This window comes from Musca domestica, unplaced genomic scaffold (assembly GCF_030504385.1).
Source record: "Musca domestica strain aabys unplaced genomic scaffold, Musca_domestica.polishedcontigs.V.1.1 37, whole genome shotgun sequence".
NCBI lineage: Eukaryota > Metazoa > Arthropoda > Insecta > Diptera > Muscidae > Musca > Musca domestica.
Window position 1 is genome coordinate 4831286 of NW_026712321.1, and position 26225 is coordinate 4857510.

Here is a 26225-nt window from a genome sequence, read left to right on the forward strand (position 1 = left end):
ATGTTTTTATAAACTTATATGAATTTAAGAGGAATATCTTAGTGAGAATGTGTGTAATTTTTGTGTTTATAGTCAACCAAATATTGGAGATATCGGGAAAATTAACAAGCAACAATGCTTTTTTGAATTCGCAAATTTTTTGCGCACTAAACATTTGTTGCCGATAACTTTTAAAATAATGAATCAATTTTTATGAAAAAAAAAATGGTATTAAAAGTACAGGGTGCCATTTACCAATCCAATAAATTTCGTTATCGTGACTAAACAAGTTTCGGAGATATCACAGAATTTAATGTCCACTTAAGTGTTTAAAATGTTGGATATTTTTTGCGCAATCACTTGCCACGATCGCTTACATTTGAAACTGATGATATGTTTTTATAAATTTCTATGAGTTTTAAGAGGAATATCTTAGTGAGAATGTGTGTAATTTTTGTGTTTATAACCAAACAAATATTGCAGATATCGGGAAAATTAACAAGCAACAAAGCTTTTGTGAACTCGTAAATTTTTTGCGCATTTAACATTTGTTGCCGATAACTTTTAAAGTAATGAATCAATTTTTATGAAATAAAATGGTATTGAAAGTACAGATTCCTATTTACAACTCCAGTAAATTTTGTTAATGTGAACAAACAAGCTTCGGAGATATCAAACAATTGAATGTCAACCTAAATGCCTACAATTTAGGACATTTTTTGCCTAACCACTTCCCACGATCGATAACATACGAAATTATCGCTATATTTTTATAAATTTATATGGTTTTGAAAGAGGTTTACATAAGTTACAATTAATGTAAATTTTGTTATTGTAGCTAACTAATCAACGGATATATCGCAAAAATGAAGGGACAACAAAGTTTATTGAATTTGGAAATGTTTTTTTTCTTGCATTCAACTTTTGTGATCGATAACTTTTAAAATATTTGATATATTTTTATGAAATAAAATGTTTTTGAAAGCTCAGATTCCTATCAACAATTCCAGTAAATTTTGTTAATATGACTTAACAAAATTCGGAGATATCACAAATTCAATTTTGTCTAATTTTTTGCCGAAGTGTTTAAAAAATTTGGGTTTATTTTATATTATCATTTCCTAGGATCGATTACATTAGAAGTAATCGATACAATTTAATAAAATTACATCATTTTGACAAATGGAATATTTTAGTCAGAAGTAATGTAAATTTTGTTGTTATAACTAACCAAACAACGAAGATATCGCCAAAATGAATGGTTAACAAAACTTTTTGAAGTCGGACATATTTTTGCGCATTCATCTTCTGTGATCGATAACATTTAAAATAATCAATATATTTTTATGAAATAAAATTTTTTTGAAAGCTCAGATTTCTATTAATAACTTCAGTATTTTTTTTTAAATGTGGCTAAACAAACTTCCGAGATATATCAAAGCTTAATACACACTGAAGTGATTAAAAAAGTTGTGCATTTTTGCGTTCACATTTCCTATGATCGATAACATTGAAAGTAATCGATATATTTAAATAAACTTACATCGCTTCGAAAGTGGAATATCTTAGTCAGAATTTATGTCAATTTTGTTGTTGTAGCAAACCAAACAACGGAGATATCGCCAAAATGAATGGGAAACAAAGTTTTTTGAAATCAGAAATTTGTTTATACTTTCATTTTCTGTGATCGATAACTTTTAAAATATTTGATATATTTTTATGAAATAAAATGTTTTTAGAAGTATAGTTCCGTATCTACTAGTCCAGTAATTGCTGTTAATTTGACTAAACAAAATTCGGAGACATCACAAAATTGAATGCCCGCCGAAGTGTTTAAACATTTTGGACATTTTTGCGTTCTTATATCCTAAGATCGATAACATTAGAAATAATCGATATATTTTTATAAACCTATATCGTTTCACAAGTGGAATATCTTAGTTAAAACATATATAAGTTTTTTTTTGTGGCAAACTGAACAAGCGAGATATACCCAAAAAATAAACGCTCACCAAAATCTTAAAATTTGGAATTATTTTGCGCAATAACCTTCTGTGGTCGATAACTTTTTAGATTATTGGTATATTTTTATGAAGTTACATGAATTTGAAAGATCAATATCATATTTCTAATATCAGACAATTTTGCTAATGTAGCTAAGCAAACATCGGAGATATCGCCAAAATAAACGTGCAGCAATATTTTTAAGATTTTGAATTCTTTTGCGCAAATATTCTTATGTGGTCGATAACTTTTAAAATAATCGATATATGGTTATGAACTAAAACGGATTTAAAAGATCTGTATCATATTTTTAATATCAGAAAATTTTGTTAATGTAGCTGAGGAAATATGGGAGATATCGCCGAAATAAACATGCACCAAAATTTTAAAGATTTTTAATTCTTTCGAGCAACCATTTTATTTGGCCGATAACTTTCAAAATAATCGACATATTTTTATGAACTAAAACGAATTTGAAAGATCTGTATCATATTTCTAATATCAGAAAATTTTGTTAATGTAGCTTAGGAAATATGGGAGATATCGCCGAAATAAACGTGCACCAAAATTTTAAATATTTTTAATTCTTTCGAGCAGCCATCTTATTTGGCCGAAAACTTTCAAAATAATTGCTTTATTTTTTTGAAATAAAATGTTTTTGAAAGATCTGTATCGTATCTCCAATATCAAAAAATGTTGTTAATGTAGCTAAGCAAACATCGGAGACATGGCCAAAATAGGAAGTGTGCCATAATTTTTCTAATATTGAGATTTTTTGTACAATCATTTTTTGTGGTCGATAACTTTTTAAATTATCGATATTTTTCTTTGAAACCAAATGATTTTGAGAGAGCAATGTCCAGTCTTTATTTCCTGTGAAATATAATAATACCATACCATAATACCATGGATCAAATATTAAGGGCATTAAATGGAACTATAAATGTCTTACAACTTTCCAAATTCCAGTATTTTTTCATAAGTAAAAAATCGATAATTTTTAAAATAGTCAATTTATTTATGTGAAGTGAATTGAATTTGATAGGTGAATACATTATCTTTAATTATTGTAAAATTCGTTGTTGTAACTAACCAAATACCAGAGATATTGAAAATATGTCAAATGTCTTTAGTCGATTTTTTTTAAACGATATATTTTTATGCAATTACTTAACTTCGATAAGCAGTAATAATAAGTTTATAGTTTGTGGGATATAGTAAAACCAGTGAATTTAAATTGGTGATTCCATTCCATTTACGTCTAATAAATCCCTATAAGGGAAGTTAGCCCGTTCAAAAGTTATAATGTAAACATACTATAAGAGTGTTTGTCATATGGAAGGCATCTTAAAGCTTGTGGAAATTTTTCTTTCTATAGAAGGCCATTCTACATTATGACATATTTACATATTAAGAAAACAGGTTTTCAATTTTTTGTTTATTTTTGTTTTTTCTTGTCACAATGTGTAAATGTCACTGTCATTGCCAAAAATCTACATAAATTACACATGAAAATAAACATGAGAATAAATTAGCTATATCTATCTACTATTTCATTTCAATGCTCTCTTCCATCTCTTCAACTGAATACAATGTTTGAGAGTGCAATAAAAACAAAAAAAAAACAAATAATGCGAGTGATATAAAATCCCATCCCAGGGTTATGATATCAAGTTCCTACACAGTTACGCACCAAAAACATACACACCCGCAATATACAAACAAATCTAACTACCCTTTAGTATTTGAACAAAGAGTGAACGAAAGAAAAAAAAAGAAATCCTGTAATATGATCACTGACAGCTGTGTGGTATTGCTGAATTGTTTGTTGTTGGGATTTTTGGTATATAAAAAATAATTTTGTTTATTTTGATGATATGAATCAAGCATTTTATGTGATTTTTTTTTTGGATTTTACAAAAAAGGCATTTAATTTGCTATCAAAAATTGCAGGCCATTATCTGTTTGGCTCCAAAAGAAATCAATCAAATTTTAGAACGCCATTCGATGTTATTTGTTTACACAAGCAATTAAAATAGAAAATATTTTGCGCCATTGGCACATAACTAATTTAAGATAATTTTCAAAAAATTGTATATTGGAATTCCTGGAATTTTATTGTCAATGCCTTATCGAAATGGATGATTATGAGGAAATGTGGCTTTCGTTTGAAAACGACATCATGGAAATGTATAAGACACATAATTAGCAATTCAATTGAATTCTTGTAATTATTTACGTAAAATCGGAAAAAACGATGATTGAAATAATTAGGGGTCAATGTAAGGTTATGGGCCATTCGAAGGGGACTTTAGAGGGGATTACGAACTGTTTGCGAAATTCAATTGTCTTTTCTGAAGTTTTTAAGGCAAGCCGGAATATTTTTCAAACATTATTTAAAAAAAACGAGGATTTTTAGGGTGGAAATCATTGCAGAAGAATACAGGTAGATGCAACAACGCTTGGGAACATTGATACGTCAAATTTTTTAAAATGCCTGTTCAAAAATAACTAGATTTTTATAAGTTTTCTTATGCGACACCTATCGAAAATTGTTATGATATGTATTTTCAACAATTTTTACAAATTTAAATAATTTTTCATTCAAAATTTTCAATTTTAAAATTGTTTTGACAGTTCACTGTGTGTCGATGCGACTACCTTTATACTTCTACCATGGTGGAAATACATAAAACGCTTTTTTGACTGGCTTAAAACTAGTCAGATTTTTTAAGGAATATGTTTTTAAAATATTTAGGGATATACATTTGATGTTTGTAAAAAAAGGAGGTTCAGTTTCGGCTCATATTTTAAACTAGGTCATCCTAATTTCCTTTGTTGTTTACAAAAAAGTCAGTCGGTCGCTAATGCCTGGTAAAAATCCTAGAGTATCTTTTTCCACCTAAAGTACCCTATCTCAGTAAGGATTCCATTGTCCGAATTTATATTAGACAAGTTTACTTGTGATAAGTCCTCGTTTGTAGGACTGGTGGGAACGGAAAGGCCAGTAAACGTGGATTTTTTGAGGAATATTTTTCAAGAATAATCAAGTCAAGAAACGAGGATTTTTGAAGGAATATTTTTCGATAATAATCAAGCCAATAAACGCGGATTTTTTAAGGAATATTTTTCGATAATAATCAAGCCAATAAACGTGAATTTTTTAAGAAGTATTTTTTTAGGAAAGAATATTTAGGGCAATACATTTGATTTTTGTAAAAAATAAAGGAGGTCAACTTAGTTTAGTATCAGCTCATATTTTAAACTAGGTCATCCTAATTTCCTTTGTTTTTTTTACGAAAAGGCCAGTTGGTGGCTAATGCCTAGAAGAATCCTAGAGTATCTTTCCTACCTAGAGTACCTCAGCAAGGATCCCATGGTTTGAATTAATATTAGGAAAGTTTACTTGTGGCAAGTCTCTGTTTGTAGGACAGTTGGGAACGGGAAGGACAGTAAACGTGGATTTTTTAAGGAATATTTTTCAAGAAAGAATATTTACGACAATACATTTGATTTTTTTTTAAATAAAAGAGGATAACTTAGTTTAGTTTCAGCTCATATTTTAAATCTGGTCATCCTATTGTCCTTTGTTTTTTACGAAAATGTCAGCCGGTCGTTAATGCCTAGAAAAAAATATAAAGTAACTTTTGCACCTATAGCACCCTATCTCAGCAAGGATTCCATGGTTTGAATTAATATTAAGCAAGTTTACTTGTGGCAAGTCTCTGTTTGTAGGAGAGGTGGGAACGGGAGGCCAGTAAATGTGGATTTTTAAGGAATATTTTTCAAGAATAATCAATTCAATAAACGCGAATATTTTTAAGAATATTTTTCGCTAATAATCAAGCCAATAAACGTGGATTTTTTAAGGAATATTTTTTTGATAATAATCAAGTCAATAAACGCGAATTTTCTTAAGAATATTTTTCGCTAATAATCGAGCCAATAAACGTGGATTTTTTAAGGAATATTTTTCGATAATAATCAAGCCAATAAACGTGGATTTTAAAAGAAGATTTTTCAATAATATTTAGTGCAATACATTTGATTTTTGTAAAAAAATAAAGAAGGTTAGCTTAGTTTTGTTTCGGCTAATTTTTTACACTTGGTTAACCTAATGTTCTTAGTTTTTAACGAAAAAATCCTAGAGTATCTTTTTGCACCTAGCCTACCCTATCTCAGCAAGGATTCCATAGTCCGTATTTATATTAGGCAAGTTTACTTGCGATAAGTCTCTGTTTGTGAGAGAGGGGGGGTTGGGGAAAGAACATGGCAAAACAAATTGCAAATATTAGCAGATTTCCAGCAATTTCTTTTGTGTTTTTATTTTTTACACAAAAATATATATAACAATGATAGTAAAATCAAAATCACCTTTTCCTCAGGGTTCTATAGATCTGCGGTATTAAGGTTGAGACATGGTAGAAAAATACAGGTAGATGTACCAACGCTTGGGAACATTGATATGTCAAAATGTTTAAAAAGTTTTTCAAATACAGGGTGAGATAAAAAAAACTGCAACCAACTTCAGACTGCTGTCATTTCTAAGTCACTTAAAAAAATGTAAAAATTATGGCATTTGACTTTGTTGCAGTTTTCTGTATTATCTCACCCTGTATTAGTAGAGGTTATGAAAACATGCATTTTTCAACAATTTTTACAAATTTAAATAGCTTTTCATTCAAAAATTTCAACTCTAAACTTGAATTGACAGTTCATTGTCTCAGCAGCTGTGTTGATGCGTCTATCATCAATGGTAGAAGAATACACATAGTCGCATCGACGCAGCTGGGCCAATAAACTGTCAAATAAATTTTGGAACTGAAAATTTTGAATAAAAAATTATTGAAATTTGTAAAAATTGTTGAAAAATTATGTATCTCCACATTTATCTATTCTGACCTTGAAATGTTTGGAAAAATACCGAGGCTCACGACAATATATTTTTAGAAAATCCTTTGGAACAATATTCAGGGGCATGATGGTGTATTTTAGAGCGTATTTAAGAAGAACATCCACTCTTTATAATTTGAGTGCCTTCTTTATAAAAAAATCGATTTAAGGGTGGAAGTACATAAAGCACATATTTGGCTGGCTTCATCGTAGATAAACAATGGAGTTTTAGGTTGACTCAGTCCGATATTGGCCCTAGGCTCCTTTTTCATTTTCGAAGAAGCCAGCCGATGACTTAAGAAGCCAGCCAGATAAGCGCTTTATGTATTCCAACATTAAGTCACCTCCACCCTGACTTTGACATTTAAGTACATTACATATCCACTTACAATAGCCAATCAATAGCAAATACTCAAATATTTCGCATTCCTTTCAATTGATATTTATAATAGCTTCCATATCAATTACTAGCAGTGAAAAAAAAAAAAAACAAAATATTTCCCTATTCCACAACTAAATGCCATATCTCACTCTCTGATCGAAAAGTATAAATAAAACGACAGCAACAACATCAATTTCTACAAACCATGACAATGAAAAGTAAAAATACGTTTTTTTTTTTTGCAAATTTCCATTTGCCACGAAGAAGAAGAAGAAAAGTGTCAAAAAGTACATCGCAATGTGAATAATTTTCAATTGGCTTTAATCGCTTGGCGCAAACCGCTTTAAACGAGATCACATCACACACAGTCAGTACGTCTGGTGGTTGGATCATATCATTCATGAGCACGGTCGTGCAATAATAATGCAGTGTGACGGTGCACTGGTGGCGGTAGTGATGTTACACTCGAAAGGGGTTCAAGTGTTTTGTATACAACACAACATTTCCGAAATAATAAACCAATGCACTCACTGGGCTAATGGGGGGATGTTTATGACACACACACAAGAGGGAAGCTATCCGAAAAAATCAGCTCCGAGGAGCATGTAGGTAGCTTTACTATACGTAGGCGCACACAGATGATTCTTAAAATGAAATCGGCACGCGATTCAATTGTCATCTCAATTTAAATGATTGTTGTCGGATGGTTGGATGGATGGCTCGTTGGCTGTATTGGAGGAAGAAGAGTTTTAGCGCTGTTTGTTTTTTTTTTGTTTTAGTTTCGAAAATGACCACAAAAATCCGACACTATTACCACCACAAGCCATTGTGGAATTCATTCATATGTACATAGAAATAAATATGAGATTTATCTCGTAGACATTTACCCGCTGAGTTGTCAGACAAATTGTTACTTTGCAGATTTAGTTACTTTACATGTTGTTGTTTGCGGGCGCAGGCCGGTCTGATAATTGTGGGATAGGAAAAAAATCGAATAGACTTCTTTAGAAATTGTACGCTTATGATTTACCAGATTAAATATATATATGTATATTGTCTAATCCATTGCATTTAAATCCTCACAAAAATGGTTAACCCTATTTAATTCTAGTGTAAACATACATAAATATCTTCTATATCACAAAAATGGTTAACCCGGCAAAAAGTTCTAGTGTAAACATACCATAAAATTCTTCTATATATATGAAGGCAATACCATATGTTTATTTTCTAGAAATTCATAGGGATCTTCTAAGAATATAAGATAAAGAATTGTATGCAAAAGATCTTTTAAATCCCTTTCTACAGGCCTTTTATGAACAATTAATCGTTTGGAAGATATAGAATTTTTATGAAAAAAACGCAACATTGGCACCACTACAGTAACGGCGTGACAGCGGTTTCTATATGTTTGTCGGCATAGGACAACATATGCTAGGAACACAATTGGAGCGAACGACGAATTTTTTCGCGGCGTATGTTCGTCGTCAAAAATAAAACACATATGTGTATATGGAAGTGCACACAATCACGGCACCGGCGAAAATTTCGTCGGTCGCCGCGAACTCAATTAGCTTTATTTCTATTTCATACGCCGGCGACCGGCGAACAAAACAGTACAAGGTGGCCATACTTGTACGAATTTTATGTGTTTTAGTAAATAAAGTTACTTTTTACTTTAAAATTTGTTATGGTCACTCTACTATCTGTTACTCGTATAAAAAAAACATAATTAATTTGTTTATTTATTTGTGTACTTGCGCCTGAGTGAAGATGGATATCAGTGAATTTATAATAGAGAAGATGGACATAAGTGAAATTATAATAGAGAACGCAAAGAATTATGTGTTCTTGTATAATTCATTGTAGTCAACAAATGAGCAAAAAGTAAACAACTTCATCAGCTGTTTTATAATTTCGTCGGTATTGTGTTCCATACGACGAATTTTCGCGGCTCATTTTGTCGCCGCGTAGGGCGAAATTCGTCGTTCGCTCCAATTGTGTTCCTAGCAATAGTCATCATAGTCATAGTCTATCAAATGGGCTCTTTCAAAGGATTAATCCATGGTAAAATTTAGAAGGTAAAACCATTTTAAATACGCATACCCATCTTCGCATTTTCTGTAATTTACCTCATCAAATTTCACTACTCTGATCTGTGTATGTAAAATGGATGAGATGTTGTCAAATGGATAATTTTGAAAAAAAATAAACATATGATTGCATGACATTACCTTCTTAATTTTACATCGATTAATCGTCTGGAAGGTATGAAAAGTTTATGAAAAAACGCAACATTGGCATCATTAAAAGGTGCAACTTTTACAGTAACGGCGTTACGGCGGCGTCAACATGTTTGCTGGCATAGAACAACATTGTTTACATGTTTTTGCGCCAAAATATGATAAACACTATAAGTTGAACAAAAAGAGAATTCAACAGCTTGAAATATTAAAACATTGAAACAATAGAAGTATTTAAATTTGAAGTCAAAATATTATACACTAAAGGTGGGCTGGCTTAAGTCATCGACTGGCTTCTTTGGAAATGAACAAGAGAGCATGGGGCAAAAATTTCCCAAAAAAAATTCAACAATATTTACAAATTTGAATAATTTTTCATTCAAAATTTTAAATTCTAAAACTGGTTTGACAGTTCATTTTTCCGTCGCCTGTGTCGAAGCGTCTACTTGTTTTCTTGAACTAAAGGCGGCGATATAAGAGCATTTTTTTCTGGTATGAATCACCGCCTGGAGGTTTCGTAAACCCCCAATATGAACTTCACCTTTGTTCTTGTCTTGATTTATTCCAGAAAAAAATCTTATAAATCTCCCCCCTTCAAAAGCAAGCCGATCTTGTCAGAAATGACCCTATTACATGGTTTTCTTTGGTAGGCATGTTTAAAATAAAGAAGGTAATGCATAAGCAGCTTTCCATGATGGCATGGCATATTTTGTAACAGTCGAAACCGCCGGCAGGATTCGAGTGCAGTACTAGTATCCAATTATGATATGTCATAAAATATGCCATGCGAAGACTTCAAGCTGCGTATTTTCCTCCTGCCGTGTTTTGATTGGGCTTAAGTCAACGGCTGGCTTCTTCGGAAAGGAAAATAGGAGCCTAAGGCCAAAATCGACATAAGTCAACCTAAAACTTCTTTGATTTTCTACGAAGAAGCCAGACGATGACTTAAGCCAATAAAAAAGGCGTTTTATGCATTCTCTCCTTTATAGCAAATTAAGTCGCAATATTTCCGATACTTCATACTCACCCTAGCTGCAGCTAAATTATATTTGGAAGCAAAATAAGTAAAAAAATGAAATGAAAATGACACCTAAAAGTACGTTTAGATTAAAAAATCGACTCGATCTTTATAGCGTGTACCATGGCAGAAGAATACAGGTAGATGCATCAATGCTTGGGAGCATTGATATGTCAAAAAAAATGTAAATGTTTTTTCAAATATAAGTAGATTTTTATATGTTTTCTTATACTACGTCATTCGGAGGCTATTATAATTCTCGTTTTTTAACAATTTTTACAAATATAAATAATTTTTCATTCAACATTTTCAATTTCAAAATTGGTTTGACAGTTCATTGTCCCAGCAGCTGTGTCGACGCGTCTACCTATATTCTTATACCATGGCGTGTACGTCAAATAATATTAACTGGATTTATGAATATGATTTACGTGACGTATACGCCAGGGTAGAAGAATACAGGTAGATGCATAAACGCTTGGAAACATTGATATGTCAAAATTTTTAGAATTTAGATAAATTTTAGATTTTTAAAAGTTTAAGTTTATACGACACCAATTTTAGGATGTTATGATATGCATTTTTCAAAATAAAATTGGTTTGACAGTTCATTGCTCAGCAGCTGTGTCGATGCGGCTACCTATTTTCTTCTACCATGGATTTACTAAAAAGACCCAACATTCATTATTGAAGATTTTTTAATAAAAAAAATGTTCAATTGTTCCGCATTTCCTGTAATTCACATTATCATATTTAGCTTCATTAAAAACAGATTCCCATCTCTGATTTGTTTATATACAATAGATTTATGAATATATCTTTTGACAATGATTTGTTGTCATAGGTATAAACATCTTTATTTTACCATGAATGATCAATGTAATTTGTTTATTTTGTCTTATGAATTCCTCGACTTAATACACTCCCCCATTTTAAGTTTAGAAATTTGAAATAAAATTTTCTTGAAAAAAATACATATGTATATGTGTCGGTCTGGTCTGTATATATTTTTTTAAGACAGATATAATTTTTTCTAGTTTTGGCTTTGAGGAAAAATGTTGCCAGCTGCCGCTCCAGCATTTCCCTCAAGTCACTTGGTTGACGGTTGGCTGCTGGTTAGTTAGTCAGCCCCTAGGCTAGTGATAATGTCATCTATTTTCTAGAGATTTATTCGATAAATATCCACTTAAGCATACGGTTGCTTGTTGCTGCTTCTCGTAAGAAACTGAACACAACACAAAACAACAAGAAAATAAAATCAAGAAATTTGAAACTGGCAAATTTCATAAAAAAATATAATACCAAAGCTTCCAATACAAAAAAAAAAAAAAAATAACGCACACAAACCGCAAAACTAAACTCAAACGAAAAGGAAAACGACGAACGGGCGAAATTTTAATTCAAAACGAAGGAATATTTTAAATTATTAAGTGTACTTAAAGCAAATAACGTAACATATCATTATGACTTGATGGGAAATAAAGTTTCTTGTGAGTCTATTGAGTTCCGAAGGAAAATTTGCAAAGAATTCCATGTTATGTGATTTTTCAAATTTCAGCTTACATCGTGTTTTTATGTGTGAAAGAAATTTAAAGAATAATTAAATTAAAAATTTACGTAAAAACATAAATAATGAAAATAACACAATATCCTTGGAACGTGAGATGATTTGAATTGTTTTATTCCTCCTCCTCCGTCGCCTTACTCCCGGATCTGTTTATGAAAATCCCTCGACTGGCTAGTTGTCGGCACTACAATGTTAGACAGATACATGAATTTCTTCTTCTCATTTGGATTTGGTGTCATACTTATGTGGTAAGTAGCCTATAAGGAGTAATCACATTCTCACATTGCTAGAGTTGCCATATGGTCATTTAATATAATTTTACAAGAAATCTAAAATTAAATTTATGGCTATTTATATACGTTTTAATATATTATTTATTTGAATTATATTTATATAATTTTAAACTAGTATACAAAATTCTCGAAAATACCCAGAATTACCAAATTTAATTAATATTTTCAAAAATGTAGTAATTTTTAACTAGAGGGTCTCTCATGGTAGAAGAATATAGGTAGACGCATCGACACAGCTGCTGGGACAATGAACTGTCAAACCTATTTTGGAATGAAAAATATTGATTGAAAAATTATTTAAATTTGTAAAAATTGTAGAAAAACTCGAATTATCATAACCTCCGAATGACGTCGTATAAGAAATCGTATAAAATCTACTTATATTTGAAAGAACATTTAAAATGTTTTTGACATATCAATGTTCCTAAGCATTGATGCATCTACCTATATTCTTCTACCATGGGCTCCCTATAGGATTAAGGCTTGTTTACATATAATAAATTCAGGGGATTTCAATTGTCGGCGCTAAACGTTTGGAAAGACTCGCCCTGATAGCAGACATTTACAGCAAAGTCAAGACATTGTGATTAGAGGAGAATACAACTCATGGTAGAAGAGGTACTGGTATTCGCCTCGACACATCTGCTGGGACAATGTACTGTCAAACCATTTTTGGAATTGAAATTTTTGAATGAAAAATTATTGAAATTTGTACAAATTAAAAAAAAGCTGTATCATAACAACCTCCGTTTGGCGTCATATGGGAAAATATATACAAATCTACTTATTTTTGAAAAAAAAAAACTTTTAAAATTGTTTGACTTATTGATGTTCCCAAGCGTTGATGCATCTACCTGTATTCTTCTACCATGAGCTCAACCTTATGGTGAGAATACATAAAACGTTTTATTGACTAGCTAAAGTCATCGGCTGGCTTGTTCGTAGAGGAACAAAAGAATTTTAGGTTTACTTAGTTCGATTTTGGGCCTAGGCTCCTTTGTTCATTTCCGAAGAAATCAGCCGATGACTCCAGCCAATCAAAAAAGTTTTTTATGTATTCTCACCTTAAGCTTAAACATGCATATTATAATCCAAAGGTGCAACAAATCCATGCCAAAACTAAAGTTGCATAAGCATAAAGAACTTTTTTTACTGGCTTAAGACATCGACTAGCTCCTTCGTAAAAGAACAAAGTCTCGTATATTGAGCAAGTATAAATTATTGGCCAAAATCGAACTAAGATAACCTAAAACTTTACGAAAAAGCCAGTTGATAACTTGAGTCAAAAAAACGTTTTATGTATTCTAAAGATAAATGAAATGGATCTTGGAAAACCACAAATATGCTGATGGAATAACAATGTCGATGAACTGAGAAGGAACTGTCTCAACCGAAGGAGAAAGTTTACGAGAGCTAAACGTAAAGGTCTCGCGAATCTAGAACATGCTCAGTGTAAGGAAACAAAAAATTCATTCCAAATTTAGGTTAAAGAAAGCTAAATAAGTCAATGGGAAGAACTATGGAAGGAAATTAACGGGGATCCATTTGGACTGGGTTATAAGCTGGCTATGAAGAAGCTGAGAGGTCAAATTGCAATTTATGATTGAGTAATGAGCAAATGACAAATATCGTAAACAAAATGTTTTCTACAGAACAAAATATCCTGTCAGTGATTCCATAGAGGTGTCTATAGGGTTTACTGTAGAAGAACGGGGAGCGAAAGCTAAGAATTAAAAAAAAATAACAAAGCCCCTGGATCTGATGGCGTTCCAGCGGAAGACCTTAAGGAGATAAATGAGAAAAGAAGTTCAGATAGTATCAGGAGCTGCACAGTGTTCAATATTAGGTCCTGATCTGGTATGATGGAATCCTTAATCTAGATATGCTTGATAATAAATTTGTAGTAGGATATGCAGACTACATAGCAGCCTAAAATAATGATCCGAACTAGAGCATTGCTAATGTCACACGGATAAAGGTGAGAATACATAAAATGCGTTTCTGAATGGCTTAAGTCATCGGTTGGCTTCTTGGGAAAAGAACAAAGGAGCGTAGGGTCAAAATCGAACTAAATTAACCTAAAACTCTTTTGCTCCTCTACGTAGAAGCCAGCCGTCAGTCAGAAAAGCCTTTTATGTACTCTCACCTTTAGAGCTAGCCATATACAAAACTGAGCTGGACCAGACAAGATAACCCAGTAGAAATCAACATGTATGTGAACAGCTTCACCATTCGGACCCAAGAAGCTTTAAAGTTGAGAACAAATAGAACAAGTTTTTTGCTGGCTTAAGTCATCGACTGACTTCTTCGGCAAAGAACTAAAGAGCGTAGGGTGGGCAAGTAATAATTATAGGTCAAAATCGATCTAAGACAACCTATAACTCATCTGTTTCTCTACGAAGCCAGCAAAAAGACCTTCTTTGTAAATGAACCTTTAGTAGACCACGAGCCATCTCGAAGTAATACGAATCATTTTCCTAACTGCGCCGCAAAAAATGGTAAATTTTATTGCATAATATTGCATATCAAATCTCATATCCAGTGAATTTCATTTGACATATATGCAACGGAATTGACAGTTTAAATACACTAGATTTATTACGTGTGAACGGCGATTATAGTTTTTCAATTTAGTGTAAATAGTCAATTAATACATTCAACCCATGGTAGAAGAATATGGGTAGACGCATCGACACCTCCGAATGGCGTCGTATAAGAAAACATATAAAAATCTACTTGTATTTAAAAACACATTTAAATTTTTTTTTTGACATATCAATGTTCCCAAGCGTTGATGCATACCTGTATATTTCTACCATGGTTCAACATGAATAAACATTTCTATGTAAACGTACTTTAATCAGGAACAAATTGTGTGTGAATTTATAGTATGTTTAAAAGATCTAGTAGTTTCAGGGGATTTGTCAATTGTTGTCAATTATACTTCAAATAAAACCACATAAAGGAGGTTAAACAGCAAAATAGCTTAGTGAAAGCATAATAATGGTGCTAAGGGCCAGAAGCTCATTGACTTTTAGCATTTACTAATTTTTAATATCAATTTAGTATTAAATCATTACGATACGACTTTTGTAAAGATTTTGAATTAAAAGATTGAATAACATTTTTTATTTGTCTTTAAGTTTCATATATGTCAGTTTTGGTGAACATATTTTAATGAAACCACCAAGAGCACGTTTAGACAACTAAATTCGCTCGATTTCAAATGTCAATTCCATAGCGTATACATAAGGTAAATCGTATTTATAAATCCAGTGGATATTATTTGACGTATACCATGGCAGAAGAATACAGGTAGATGCATTAAAGCATTGATATGTCAAAAAAATTTAAATATTTTTTTCAAATAAAAGTAGATTTTTATATGTTTTCTTATGCTACGTCAGCAGGATGCTATTATAATTCGGTTTTCAAAAAATTTTGCAAATTTAAATAATGTTTCATTCAACATTTTCAATTCCAAAAGTAGTTTGACAGTTCATTGTCCCAACAGCTGTGTCCACGCGTCTACCTTTATTCTTCTACCATGACGTATACGCTATAGAATTGACATTTGAGATGGTTAATTTCTTCAAACTAAACGTATTCTAATTGTCATAAAACAGTCGTTTAGCCCTCTGTGACAATGAAATCAGCCAGCTAATCAACTGATAATTCTCACAAATAATTTTTCGCAATAATGCTGCATAATATTTTCAATATCACCATAAATCAATCTCTAGCTATGGATATATCTCAGAATTTCTGTTTAATATTTGAATGTGCTTGTATTGATATTATAATACAAATTTATTTGCAATACAACTACATCAAACAAATTACTGTCACTGCTTAAATTCAAACATTTCATGATTTTATCTAATAATATTCTCACGTGTCCTTGCCCATGTGAATAAATCAATAAACAAAACAGGTTTTTTTTTTGTGGCAGTAAAATTTTCCAAAAATATGAAGGGTAGAAACCCAGTGGTAATAACAGTTTATTTACATTGTAGTGTTTATTCAGAATAAATATATTATTTGGGGTTTGCTACATAAAGTTACGTAGAAGAATCGTAAATTTGTGAAATTCTTCAAAAAAGTTTTTAAAAAGCGTTCTAGAATAGCAAAAAACGGAGTGACATAAATCCTCTGAATAAAATATCCAAATCTTTAGAATTTGTTAAAAAAATTTCTTAATGATCATTTCATTTTTGCCCTGACAGACGGCGATATCTGCGTTTCTTTTGGAACGCCACGGTCGTCGATATTTTCCGTTCGCAGATCAGTGTAATTTTTAGGTAAAAACAATAATAATCTTTCTTGTTTTGTTGTCTTATGTGCTATCCATTTTGATTTTCACGAACGTACGCAGGTTGCCAACAGCTGATTAATTTTAGGCAGCGTTGCCATATAAAATTTGTTTAATGCAGAATAAATTTAGCTCCATTCCGTGCATTAATAATGGCACGAATTAAGTCTCTTAAAGCAAATTAAGGGTGAGAATACATAAAACGCTTTTTTGACTGGCTTCTATGTAGGGGAACAGAGGAGTTTTAGGTTGACTTAGTTTGATTTGGCCCTACGCTCCTTCGTTCTTTTTCGAAGAAGCCAGCCGATGACTTAAGCCAGTCAAAATAGCGTTTTATATATTCTCACCTTAAGCCTTCCATCTGTCTTGAGTATATGACTACGTTTACACTGTCATGACAAGAATGTCGTTTTTGAATATAGCCATGTTTACATTAAGTCTTTTATTATGGTAAAGTTTTCTAAAAATATTTTTTTTGACGTAAAATGGATGAAAAGATAAATAAATAATAAACAAAAACGACATTCTTGCCATGGCAGAAAAATACAGGCAGATGCATCGACACAGCTGATGGGACAATGAACTGCCAACCCAATTTTGGAATTGAAAATTTTAAATAAAAAAATTTTAATATTTTAAATTTGTAAAAATGGTTTAAAAACTTATATTATAATTACTTTCGATTGACGTCGTATAAAAAACATATAAAAATCTACTTATATTTGAAGAAAAAATTAAAATTTTGAACATATCAATGTTGATGCATCTACCTGTATTCTTCTATCATGACTTTTGCTTAGAACGGACATCTTAAGTACCAGTGGGGTAATTGCTTTTAACCAGTTTTATTCCCATATAAATGTAAAGTGCAACTCAATGCAAACATGTAAACGTAGTCTTATTTGGCTCTCATAGACTCCATTGAAGCCATTTACGGCTTTGTGATCCCTAATATAAAAACTCCTTTTACAAATTTGAGTTGTGTTCCAGAACCTAAAAATTAGTACTAATTCTGCAAATAAACTAGCAAAACTTGCAGCTTTCTCGAGAAAAAAAGGCGCTGAGTGGTGCACATTTCTGCTTGTTTTAGATACATGAATTTGACCGAGCAGAAATGGGCATATTGTAAATTTGACATTTAATTGACAGGGCTAACAGGGTTGAAAAATGTATTGATACATTTCAATGTTCGCGCGTCACAACAAATATAAAAAAAATGTCAACTTAAAAACTAATATTTGTCGTGCAAAAAACAAAAAGAGAAAATATGGAACAACTTTTGGGTGATTCCAGCAGTGAAGAGGACTGGCTGAATGAGGAATCAAATTATTAATTATTATAGATTATTAATTTTAACTTATCGTCTTCAATACTCATTTTTTTAAATTTTGGCGTCCTTTTCAGTAAGGTTTCACCAGTCCGATTCAGACTGTTTACTTCTGGAATTTCAAATTTTGACATTTTATCGCATTTCAGCTAATTTTCCGTTCCCTTATTTTTTGAGCACACCTAAACGAGTATGACATTTCGAACTGTTCTCTCTTCTGCTAGTTTTACTACTAAAAAAGTACTGGAACACAACTATGATTTAAACTTTCAATTAATAAGTTAACTTAATTTAAACATAATAATTTGACTCTCATAGACTCCATTAACGGCTCTGTGATCCCTAATGGTAAACCCCTTTTAGGTAATGTGATTTAAACTTTTAATTACTTAATTTAAACATAATAATATCTGACTCAAATTACATCGATAATTCGATTATTTTCCAGATAAGATCGCATTTTTTTGAGTGTATATCATTCAATACCAATAACTTTTTGTTTTTGTTTTCGTTTTTTTTTTTTTTTTTTTGAAGTATGCCGTGCCATGACAACATTAGCATTCTCAGTTTTGAGGATTTCACTTTTATTAACCTTGAACGGCATTTTGTCAACTGTTTGATATGTTTGTCATTTCTCTCCCTGTTTTTTTTTTGCTTCAAACTTATCTAGGTCTAAGAGTTATCGATTTTGTTATTGGTTGGCGTTGTATTACTACTGTTGTTATTTTTTGTTAAAATGTAGTTGTAGTTAATATATGTATGTGTAGTTGTACATTATTGTCAGTGATTGTCTTTTTTTTATTACTCGACAGCAACCATAAGAAGAAGAAGAAGAAGAATAACTACTACACCCAACCACTACTCGAATGCTAATAACGGAAACTTGTTTCCGACCATCACAACCAACACATTGATTGAATCACGCTAATGTCAGATAGTTACTCCTTCCTTCTTGTATAATTTAGTCATTTCAAAATGACAGCTTTGATATTGAGGAAATGTAGTTTAACTTAGCATTTTATTACGGAATTTTGTGGTATTTAATTCATCTCGGCATTTAATAAAATTTAAAATGTCTAAAATCCCAAATTCACACAAAAAAATAAGAATTTTCAAATTGTTACCTAAAGGAAGGCAAGGTTTTCTCCAAAGAAATTAAAATCAAATTAAACCATGTTTGTGATTCCTGTTTCCAAAATATATTAAATTATTTCTTTAAGATTTTATACATTTAATCTAAAATGCTCCAATGTAAACGTAGGCTTATTAACGCTTTCCCGTTATAATTGATCAATTTTGATGTATGTTGTATCATGGTAGAAGAATATAGGTAGACGCATCGACGCAGCACATGGCAGAGGAATACAGGTAGATGCATCAACGCTTGGGAGCATTGACATATCAAAAAAATTTAAATGTTTTTTCGAATATAAGTGGATTTTTATATGTTTTCTTATACTTCGTCATTCGGAGGTTATTATAATTCGCGTTTTTCAACAATTTTTACAAATTTAAATAATTTTTCATTCAACATTTTCAATTCCAAAATTGGTTTGACAGTTCATTGTCCCAGCAGCTGTGTCGACGCGTCTACCTATATTTTTCTACCATGGACGCAGCAGCTGGAACAATGAACTGTCAAACCAATTTTGGAATTAAAAATGTTGAATGAAAAATTATTTAAATTTGTAAAAATTGTTGAAAAATGCATATCTTTACAACCCACGATTTGTGTCGAATAAGAAAACATATAAAAATCTACTTATATTTGAAAAGAAATTTAAAAATTTTTGACTTATCAATGCTCCCAAGCGTTAATGCATCTACCTGTATTTTTCTACCATGTGTTGTATGTAGGGATTTCAAGACCGTATATCCAAGGGATATACACAAATCAGAGATGTTAACCTGTTTTCTACACACTGAAAATTTGGCAAGGTAAATTACAAAAAATACAGATATAAACGTGCTTATTTGATGTATACAGGGTCAGATGAAAAAAAAACTACAACCAACTTCATACTGTTGTCATTTCTAAGCCACTCGTCCGACAACTGTTAAAATTATTCCAGTGACAGCTCATTATATTGTTTACAAGCGTACCAAAGCGTTTTGGTGAGAATTTTCCAGTAAAAAAATTATTCGTGGTGAAATTCAAGCGTGATAATGTGATTTCTTTATATTTGGCTGGAAAACCACAAGTGGCTATCATTAGAGCACTCCAGCACTTAAATGTGAATAAATCTTTTGTGTCTGACGTCAAGGAAGTGGACGGAAGAAAACAGCAAGATAATCAGAAATGGTTCGGAAAGTAAAGAAGCGACCTGATCGGAACCCGCGTCGCAGTGGCTCCTGAGCTGAACATATCGCAATATTCCATTCGGCAAATATTGAAAAACGAACTCGGGGTAAAGCCATTGAAATTCCAAGAAGTTCAAGAACTTACACCGCAACAGAAAGAAAAGTGGACTCAAAAGAGGTAAAGAGTTGCTTCGCTTGGCCGAAAGTGGTGAACTGCCGAATTTGGTTTTCTCCGTCTCCGATGAGAAAACATTCGTTGTTCAGCAGTTTGTAAACAAACAAAATGAACGTGTTTACTTGCCATAGAGGTCAGCTGAAAATGTACACCTTCGCTTGGCCACCAGAACTCTAGCGCCGGCCATGGTGATGGTGTGGGCAGCCATAACAGCTGATGGTCGCTCTCTGCTCGTATTAATCGACCGTGGCATCAGAATAAATGCCGAATATTATCGCGAAAATATTCTGGACGATGCCTTGGGCATGCAAACATTTTGGCCGCAGACTTTGGACATTCCACCAAGACTCCGCGCCATCGCACTCAGAACGCGCCACCCAGGAATGGTTATAAAATGTGTTTCCTCGCTTCATTTCCAGTGCACATTGGCCATCAAAATCTCCGGATACCAATCCGTTGGACTATTGTGTCGGGAGTATTTTGAAAAGCAAGGTTGGCACTAAAAAATACCAAAATATTGATCACCTCAAGTTAGCGCTTCGCCGGGAATGGGCCAAAATACCGCAGAGCAACATTCGGGCAGCGTGTGACGGTTTCATTTCAAAATTATGGCTTTTGACTTTGTTGCAGTTTTTTATTTCACCCCTAAATGTCAGTTTAAGTGGAGGAAAACGTGTTGCCAATTCTCCGTATTTTTCAGTAGGGAACTAATAACAAAATTCAACCATGTTCCAAAGACCTAAAATGGTAAAGACTAGACAAAATGCATTTTGAGCAAATGGTTTGTGTCTACAATACATAGAGTAACAGCTCATGACAGAGACATGTTAATATAAAAACAACAATTACGGAAACGAATAATAAATACAAATTTGAAAAATCCAAAATTTTGATTTCAAAATGTTATTCCATAGACCTTTCCAAAAATATGTATATTGCCTTAGCGGTTTAAATCAGTTAACGTTAGTAACTATGTTGTTATGATATCGTAACAGCAGAGTTATTTTCACAGGGTTGCCATATCTTGACTCTATCTTGTCCCATCTTTATACATCTATATCTTTGTATGTTCTAGCAATAGGGATTCTTAGATACGATTAAAACAAAGTCCAATAATCAAGGAAGTATTGCCAAAACAATGGAAAAGAGCGAATATTAGTGTAATTTCTCCCAGTATAAAAAGGAAAATGGCTTAAGCCCATTGTGATTTAATATGACAGTCTATCTGTGATGGATGGAGTAGTTTTTAGTATGCCTGTTTAGAGAAAGTGAATATAATTAAAAATCAAAAGTTGTTTCATACTTTAGAAAGGTTGCGTATCTTTTTTTGGCAAAATGTTAGGTTTGTGTATAAGTCGTTCTGAAATCAAACTTTGATTAATTTGCCAAATACCTGTGTAGCATCTAATTTATCTTCGCAATACGAATCAAGAAGGTTGCACCAACTGGAAGATGGTGGTCAACCCTTTGTAAAGTTGGCTGTTTTGCCCCGACATTTCCAAAGAAACAAACTAAGTACACATACCAAAAAAGAGAGCATAGTATATCTCCCTAATAAATCCTTCTCGGTGACGTATACATCATTACATATACGCATGCCATTTTACACATTCCTTCCTTACGGCTACCTTTATCTCCAGTTAGAGCTTAACGACTTCTAAAAGTCATAAAAGAGAATTACAATTAAATCCCCGTATATTGCGTAATTATCGCCGCTAAAAATAATCCCCCAAAAAAACAGCGAAAGCATAACCGTTTACATAGTCTTTTGTTTTCTTGTGACATTTTTTATGGATAGCATTTCTTTTTTCTTGCTTTTGCACGAAAACCATTTGCCATGTCATGTCACGGCACGACAATGTTGTTGAAATTAAACTTGCGACAAATTTACACCAATTGATGATGATGTTGATGAGAACCGAGCGCTTACGTTGTTTGTGTGTGATTGCACACATTTTATTTGGCACATCCGGGTAAAAAAGAAAAGAAAAAAAGCCTAGGGATAGGAAGGAATTCCATTGACATTTGAGAAAGGGCTTTGCTTTGAAAAATAAAAATAAAACAAATCAAGAAAACGAAAAACATTCAAAGTACCTTTGAAAGAGGGAAAACGCTCATAACTCCTTAAATATTGACATTTCGGAGTTTTTAGCATGTTTTTTCATTGAGATATCGAAGGAGGAAAAATAGAGTATTTTAAAACGCTCATAACTCCTTAACTATTGACATTTCTAGGTTTTTAGCATGTTTTTTCAATGAGATATGAAAAGAGGAAAATAGGGTATTTTAAAACGCTCATAACTCCTTAAATATTGATATTTCGGGTTTTTTAGCCTATTTTTTCATTGAAATATGAAAAGAGGAAAATAGGGTATTTTACAACGCTCATAACTCCTTAAATATTGACATTTCGGGGTTTTTAGCCTATTTTTTCATTGAGATATTAAAAGAGGAAAAATAGGGTATTTTAAAACGCTCATAACTCCTTAAATATTGACATTTCGGGGTTTTAAGCCTATTTTTTCATTGAGATATCGAAGGAGGAAAAATAGGGTATTTTAAAACGCTCATAACTCCTTAAATATTGACATTTCGGGGTTTTTAGCCTATTTTTTCATTGAGATATCGAAGGAGGAAAAATAGGGTATTTTAAAACGCTCATAACTCCTTAAATATTGACATTTCGGGGTTTTTAGCCTATTTTTTCATTGAGATATTAAAAGAGGAAAAATAGGGTATTTTAAAACGCTCATAACTCCTTAAATATTGACATTTCGGGGTTTTTAGCCTATTTTTTCATTGAGATATTAAAAGAGGAAAAATAGGGTATTTTAAAACGCTCATAACTCCTTAAATATTGACATTTCGTGGTTTTTAGCCTATTTTTTCATTGAGATATTAAAAGAGGAAAAATAGGGTATTTTAAAACGCTCATAACTCCTTAAATATTGACATTTCGGGGTTTTAAGCCTATTTTTTCATTGAGATATCGAAGGAGGAAAAATAGGGTATTTTAAAACGCTCATAACTCCTTAAATATTGACATTTCGGGGTTTTTAGCCTATTTTTTCATTGAGATATCGAAGGAGGAAAAATAGGGTATTTTAAAACGCTCATAACTCCTTAAATATTGACATTTCGGGGTTTTTAGCCTATTTTTTCATTGAGATATTAAAAGAGGAAAAATAGGGTATTTTAAAACGCTCATAACTCCTTAAATATTGACATTTCGGGGTTTCTAGCCTATTTTTTCATTGAGATATTAAAAGAGGAAAAATAGGGTATTTTAAAACGCTCATAACTCCTTAAATATTGACATTTCGGGGTTTTTAGCCTATTTTTTCATTGAGATATTAAAAGAGGAAAAATAGGGTATTTTAAAACGCTCATAACTCCTTAAATATTGACATTTCGGGGTTTTAAGCCTATTTTTTCATTGAGATATCGAAGGAGGAAAAATAGGGTATTTTAAAACGCTCATAACTCCTTAAATATTGACATTTCGGGGTTTTTAGCCTATTTTTTCATTGAGATATCGAAGGAGGAAAAATAGGGTATTTTAAAACGCTCATAACTCCTTAAATATTGACATTTCGGGGTTTTTAGCCTATTTTTTCATTGAGATATTAAAAGAGGAAAAATAGGGTATTTTAAAACGCTCATAACTCCTTAAATATTGACATTTCGGGGTTTTTAGCCTATTTTTTCATTGAGATATTAAAAGAGGAAAAATAGGGTATTTTAAAACGCTCATAACTCCTTAAATATTGACATTTCGTGGTTTTTAGCCTATTTTTTCATTGAGATATTAAAAGAGGAAAAATAGGGTATTTTAAAACGCTCATAACTCCTTAAATATTGACATTTCGGGGTTTTAAGCCTATTTTTTCATTGAGATATCGAAGGAGGAAAAATAGGGTATTTTAAAACGCTCATAACTCCTTAAATATTGACATTTCGGGGTTTTTAGCCTATTTTTTCATTGAGATATCGAAGGAGGAAAAATAGGGTATTTTAAAACGCTCATAACTCCTTAAATATTGACATTTCGGGGTTTTTAGCCTATTTTTTCATTGAGATATTAAAAGAGGAAAAATAGGGTATTTTAAAACGCTCATAACTCCTTAAATATTGACATTTCGGGGTTTCTAGCCTATTTTTTCATTGAGATATTAAAAGAGGAAAAATAGGGTATTTTAAAACGCTCATAACTCCTTAAATATTGACATTTCGGGGTTTCTAGCCTATTTTTTCATTGAGATATTAAAAGAGGAAAAATAGGGTATTTTAAAACGCTCATAACTCCTTAAATATTGACATTTCGGGGTTTTTAGCATGTTTTTTCATTCGGATATTAAAGGAGGAAAAATAGGATATTTTAAAACGCTCATAACTCCTTAAATATTGACATTTCGTGGTTTTTAGCCTATTTTTTCATTGAGATATTAAAAGAGGAAAAATAGGGTATTTTAAAACGCTCATAACTCCTTAAATATTGACATTTCGGGGTTTTTAGCCTATTTTTTCATTGAGATATTAAAAGAGGAAAAATAGGGTATTTTAAAACGCTCATAACTCCTTAAATATTGACATTTCGGGGTTTTTAGCCTATTTTTTCATTGAGATATTAAAAGAGGAAAAATAGGGTATTTTAAAACGCTCATAACTCCTTAAATATTGACATTTCGGGGTTTTTAGCATGTTTTTTCATTCGGATATTAAAGGAGGAAAAATAGGATATTTTAAAACGCTCATAACTCCTTAAATATTGACATTTCGGGGTTTTTAGCCTATTTTTTCATTGAGATATTAAAAGAGGAAAAATAGGGTATTTTAAAACGCTCATAACTCCTTAAATATTGACATTTCGGGGTTTTTAGCCTATTTTTTCATTGAGATATTAAAAGAGGAAAAATAGGGTATTTTAAAACGCTCATAACTCCTTAAATATTGACATTTCGTGGTTTTTAGCCTATTTTTTCATTGAGATATTAAAAGAGGAAAAATAGGGTATTTTAAAACGCTCATAACTCCTTAAATATTGACATTTCGGGGTTTTTAGCCTATTTTTTCATTGAGATATTAAAAGAGGAAAAATAGGGTATTTTAAAACGCTCATAACTCCTTAAATATTGACATTTCGGGGTTTTTAGCCTATTTTTTCATTGAGATATTAAAAGAGGAAAAATAGGGTATTTTAAAACGCTCATAACTCCTTAAATATTGACATTTCGGGGTTTTTAGCCTATTTTTTCATTGAGATATTAAAAGAGGAAAAATAGGGTATTTTAAAACGCTCATAACTCCTTAAATATTGACATTTCGGGGTTTTTAGCCTATTTTTTCATTGAGATATTAAAAGAGGAAAAATAGGGTATTTTAAAACGCTCATAACTCCTTAAATATTGACATTTCGGGGTTTTTAGCCTATTTTTTCATTGAGATAGTAAAAGAGGAAAAATAGGGTATTTTAAAACGCTCATAACTCCTTAAATATTGACATTTCGGGGTTTTTAGCCTATTTTTTCATTGAGATATTAAAAGAGGAAAAATAGGGTATTTTAAAACGCTCATAACTCCTTAAATATTGACATTTCGGGGTTTTTAGCCTATTTTTTCATTGAGATATCGAAGGAGGAAAAATAGGATATTTTAAAACGCTCATAACTCCTTAAATATTGACATTTCGGGGTTTTTAGCCTATTTTTTCATTGAGATATTAAAAGAGGAA

At 31.8% G+C, this 26225-nt stretch overlaps 1 protein-coding gene across 3 annotated transcripts in view; it reads left to right on the forward strand.

Moving 5' to 3' along the window:
- LOC101901163 (glycine receptor subunit alpha-2) overlaps window positions 1-26225 on the forward strand; it is a 165424-nt gene that overhangs the window by 2531 nt on the left and 136668 nt on the right. For 2 of the 3 annotated variants that reach the window (XM_059126145.1, XM_059126146.1), the window contains one exon: window positions 12078-12334. In XM_059126145.1, coding sequence (XP_058982128.1) covers window positions 12276-12334 — 59 coding nt within the window. In that variant the 5' untranslated portion in view covers window positions 12078-12275. Of the gene's footprint in view, window positions 1-11573; window positions 11737-12077; window positions 12335-26225 lie in introns of those variants that run through there. The other variant, XM_059126144.1, reaches the window with a different exon arrangement.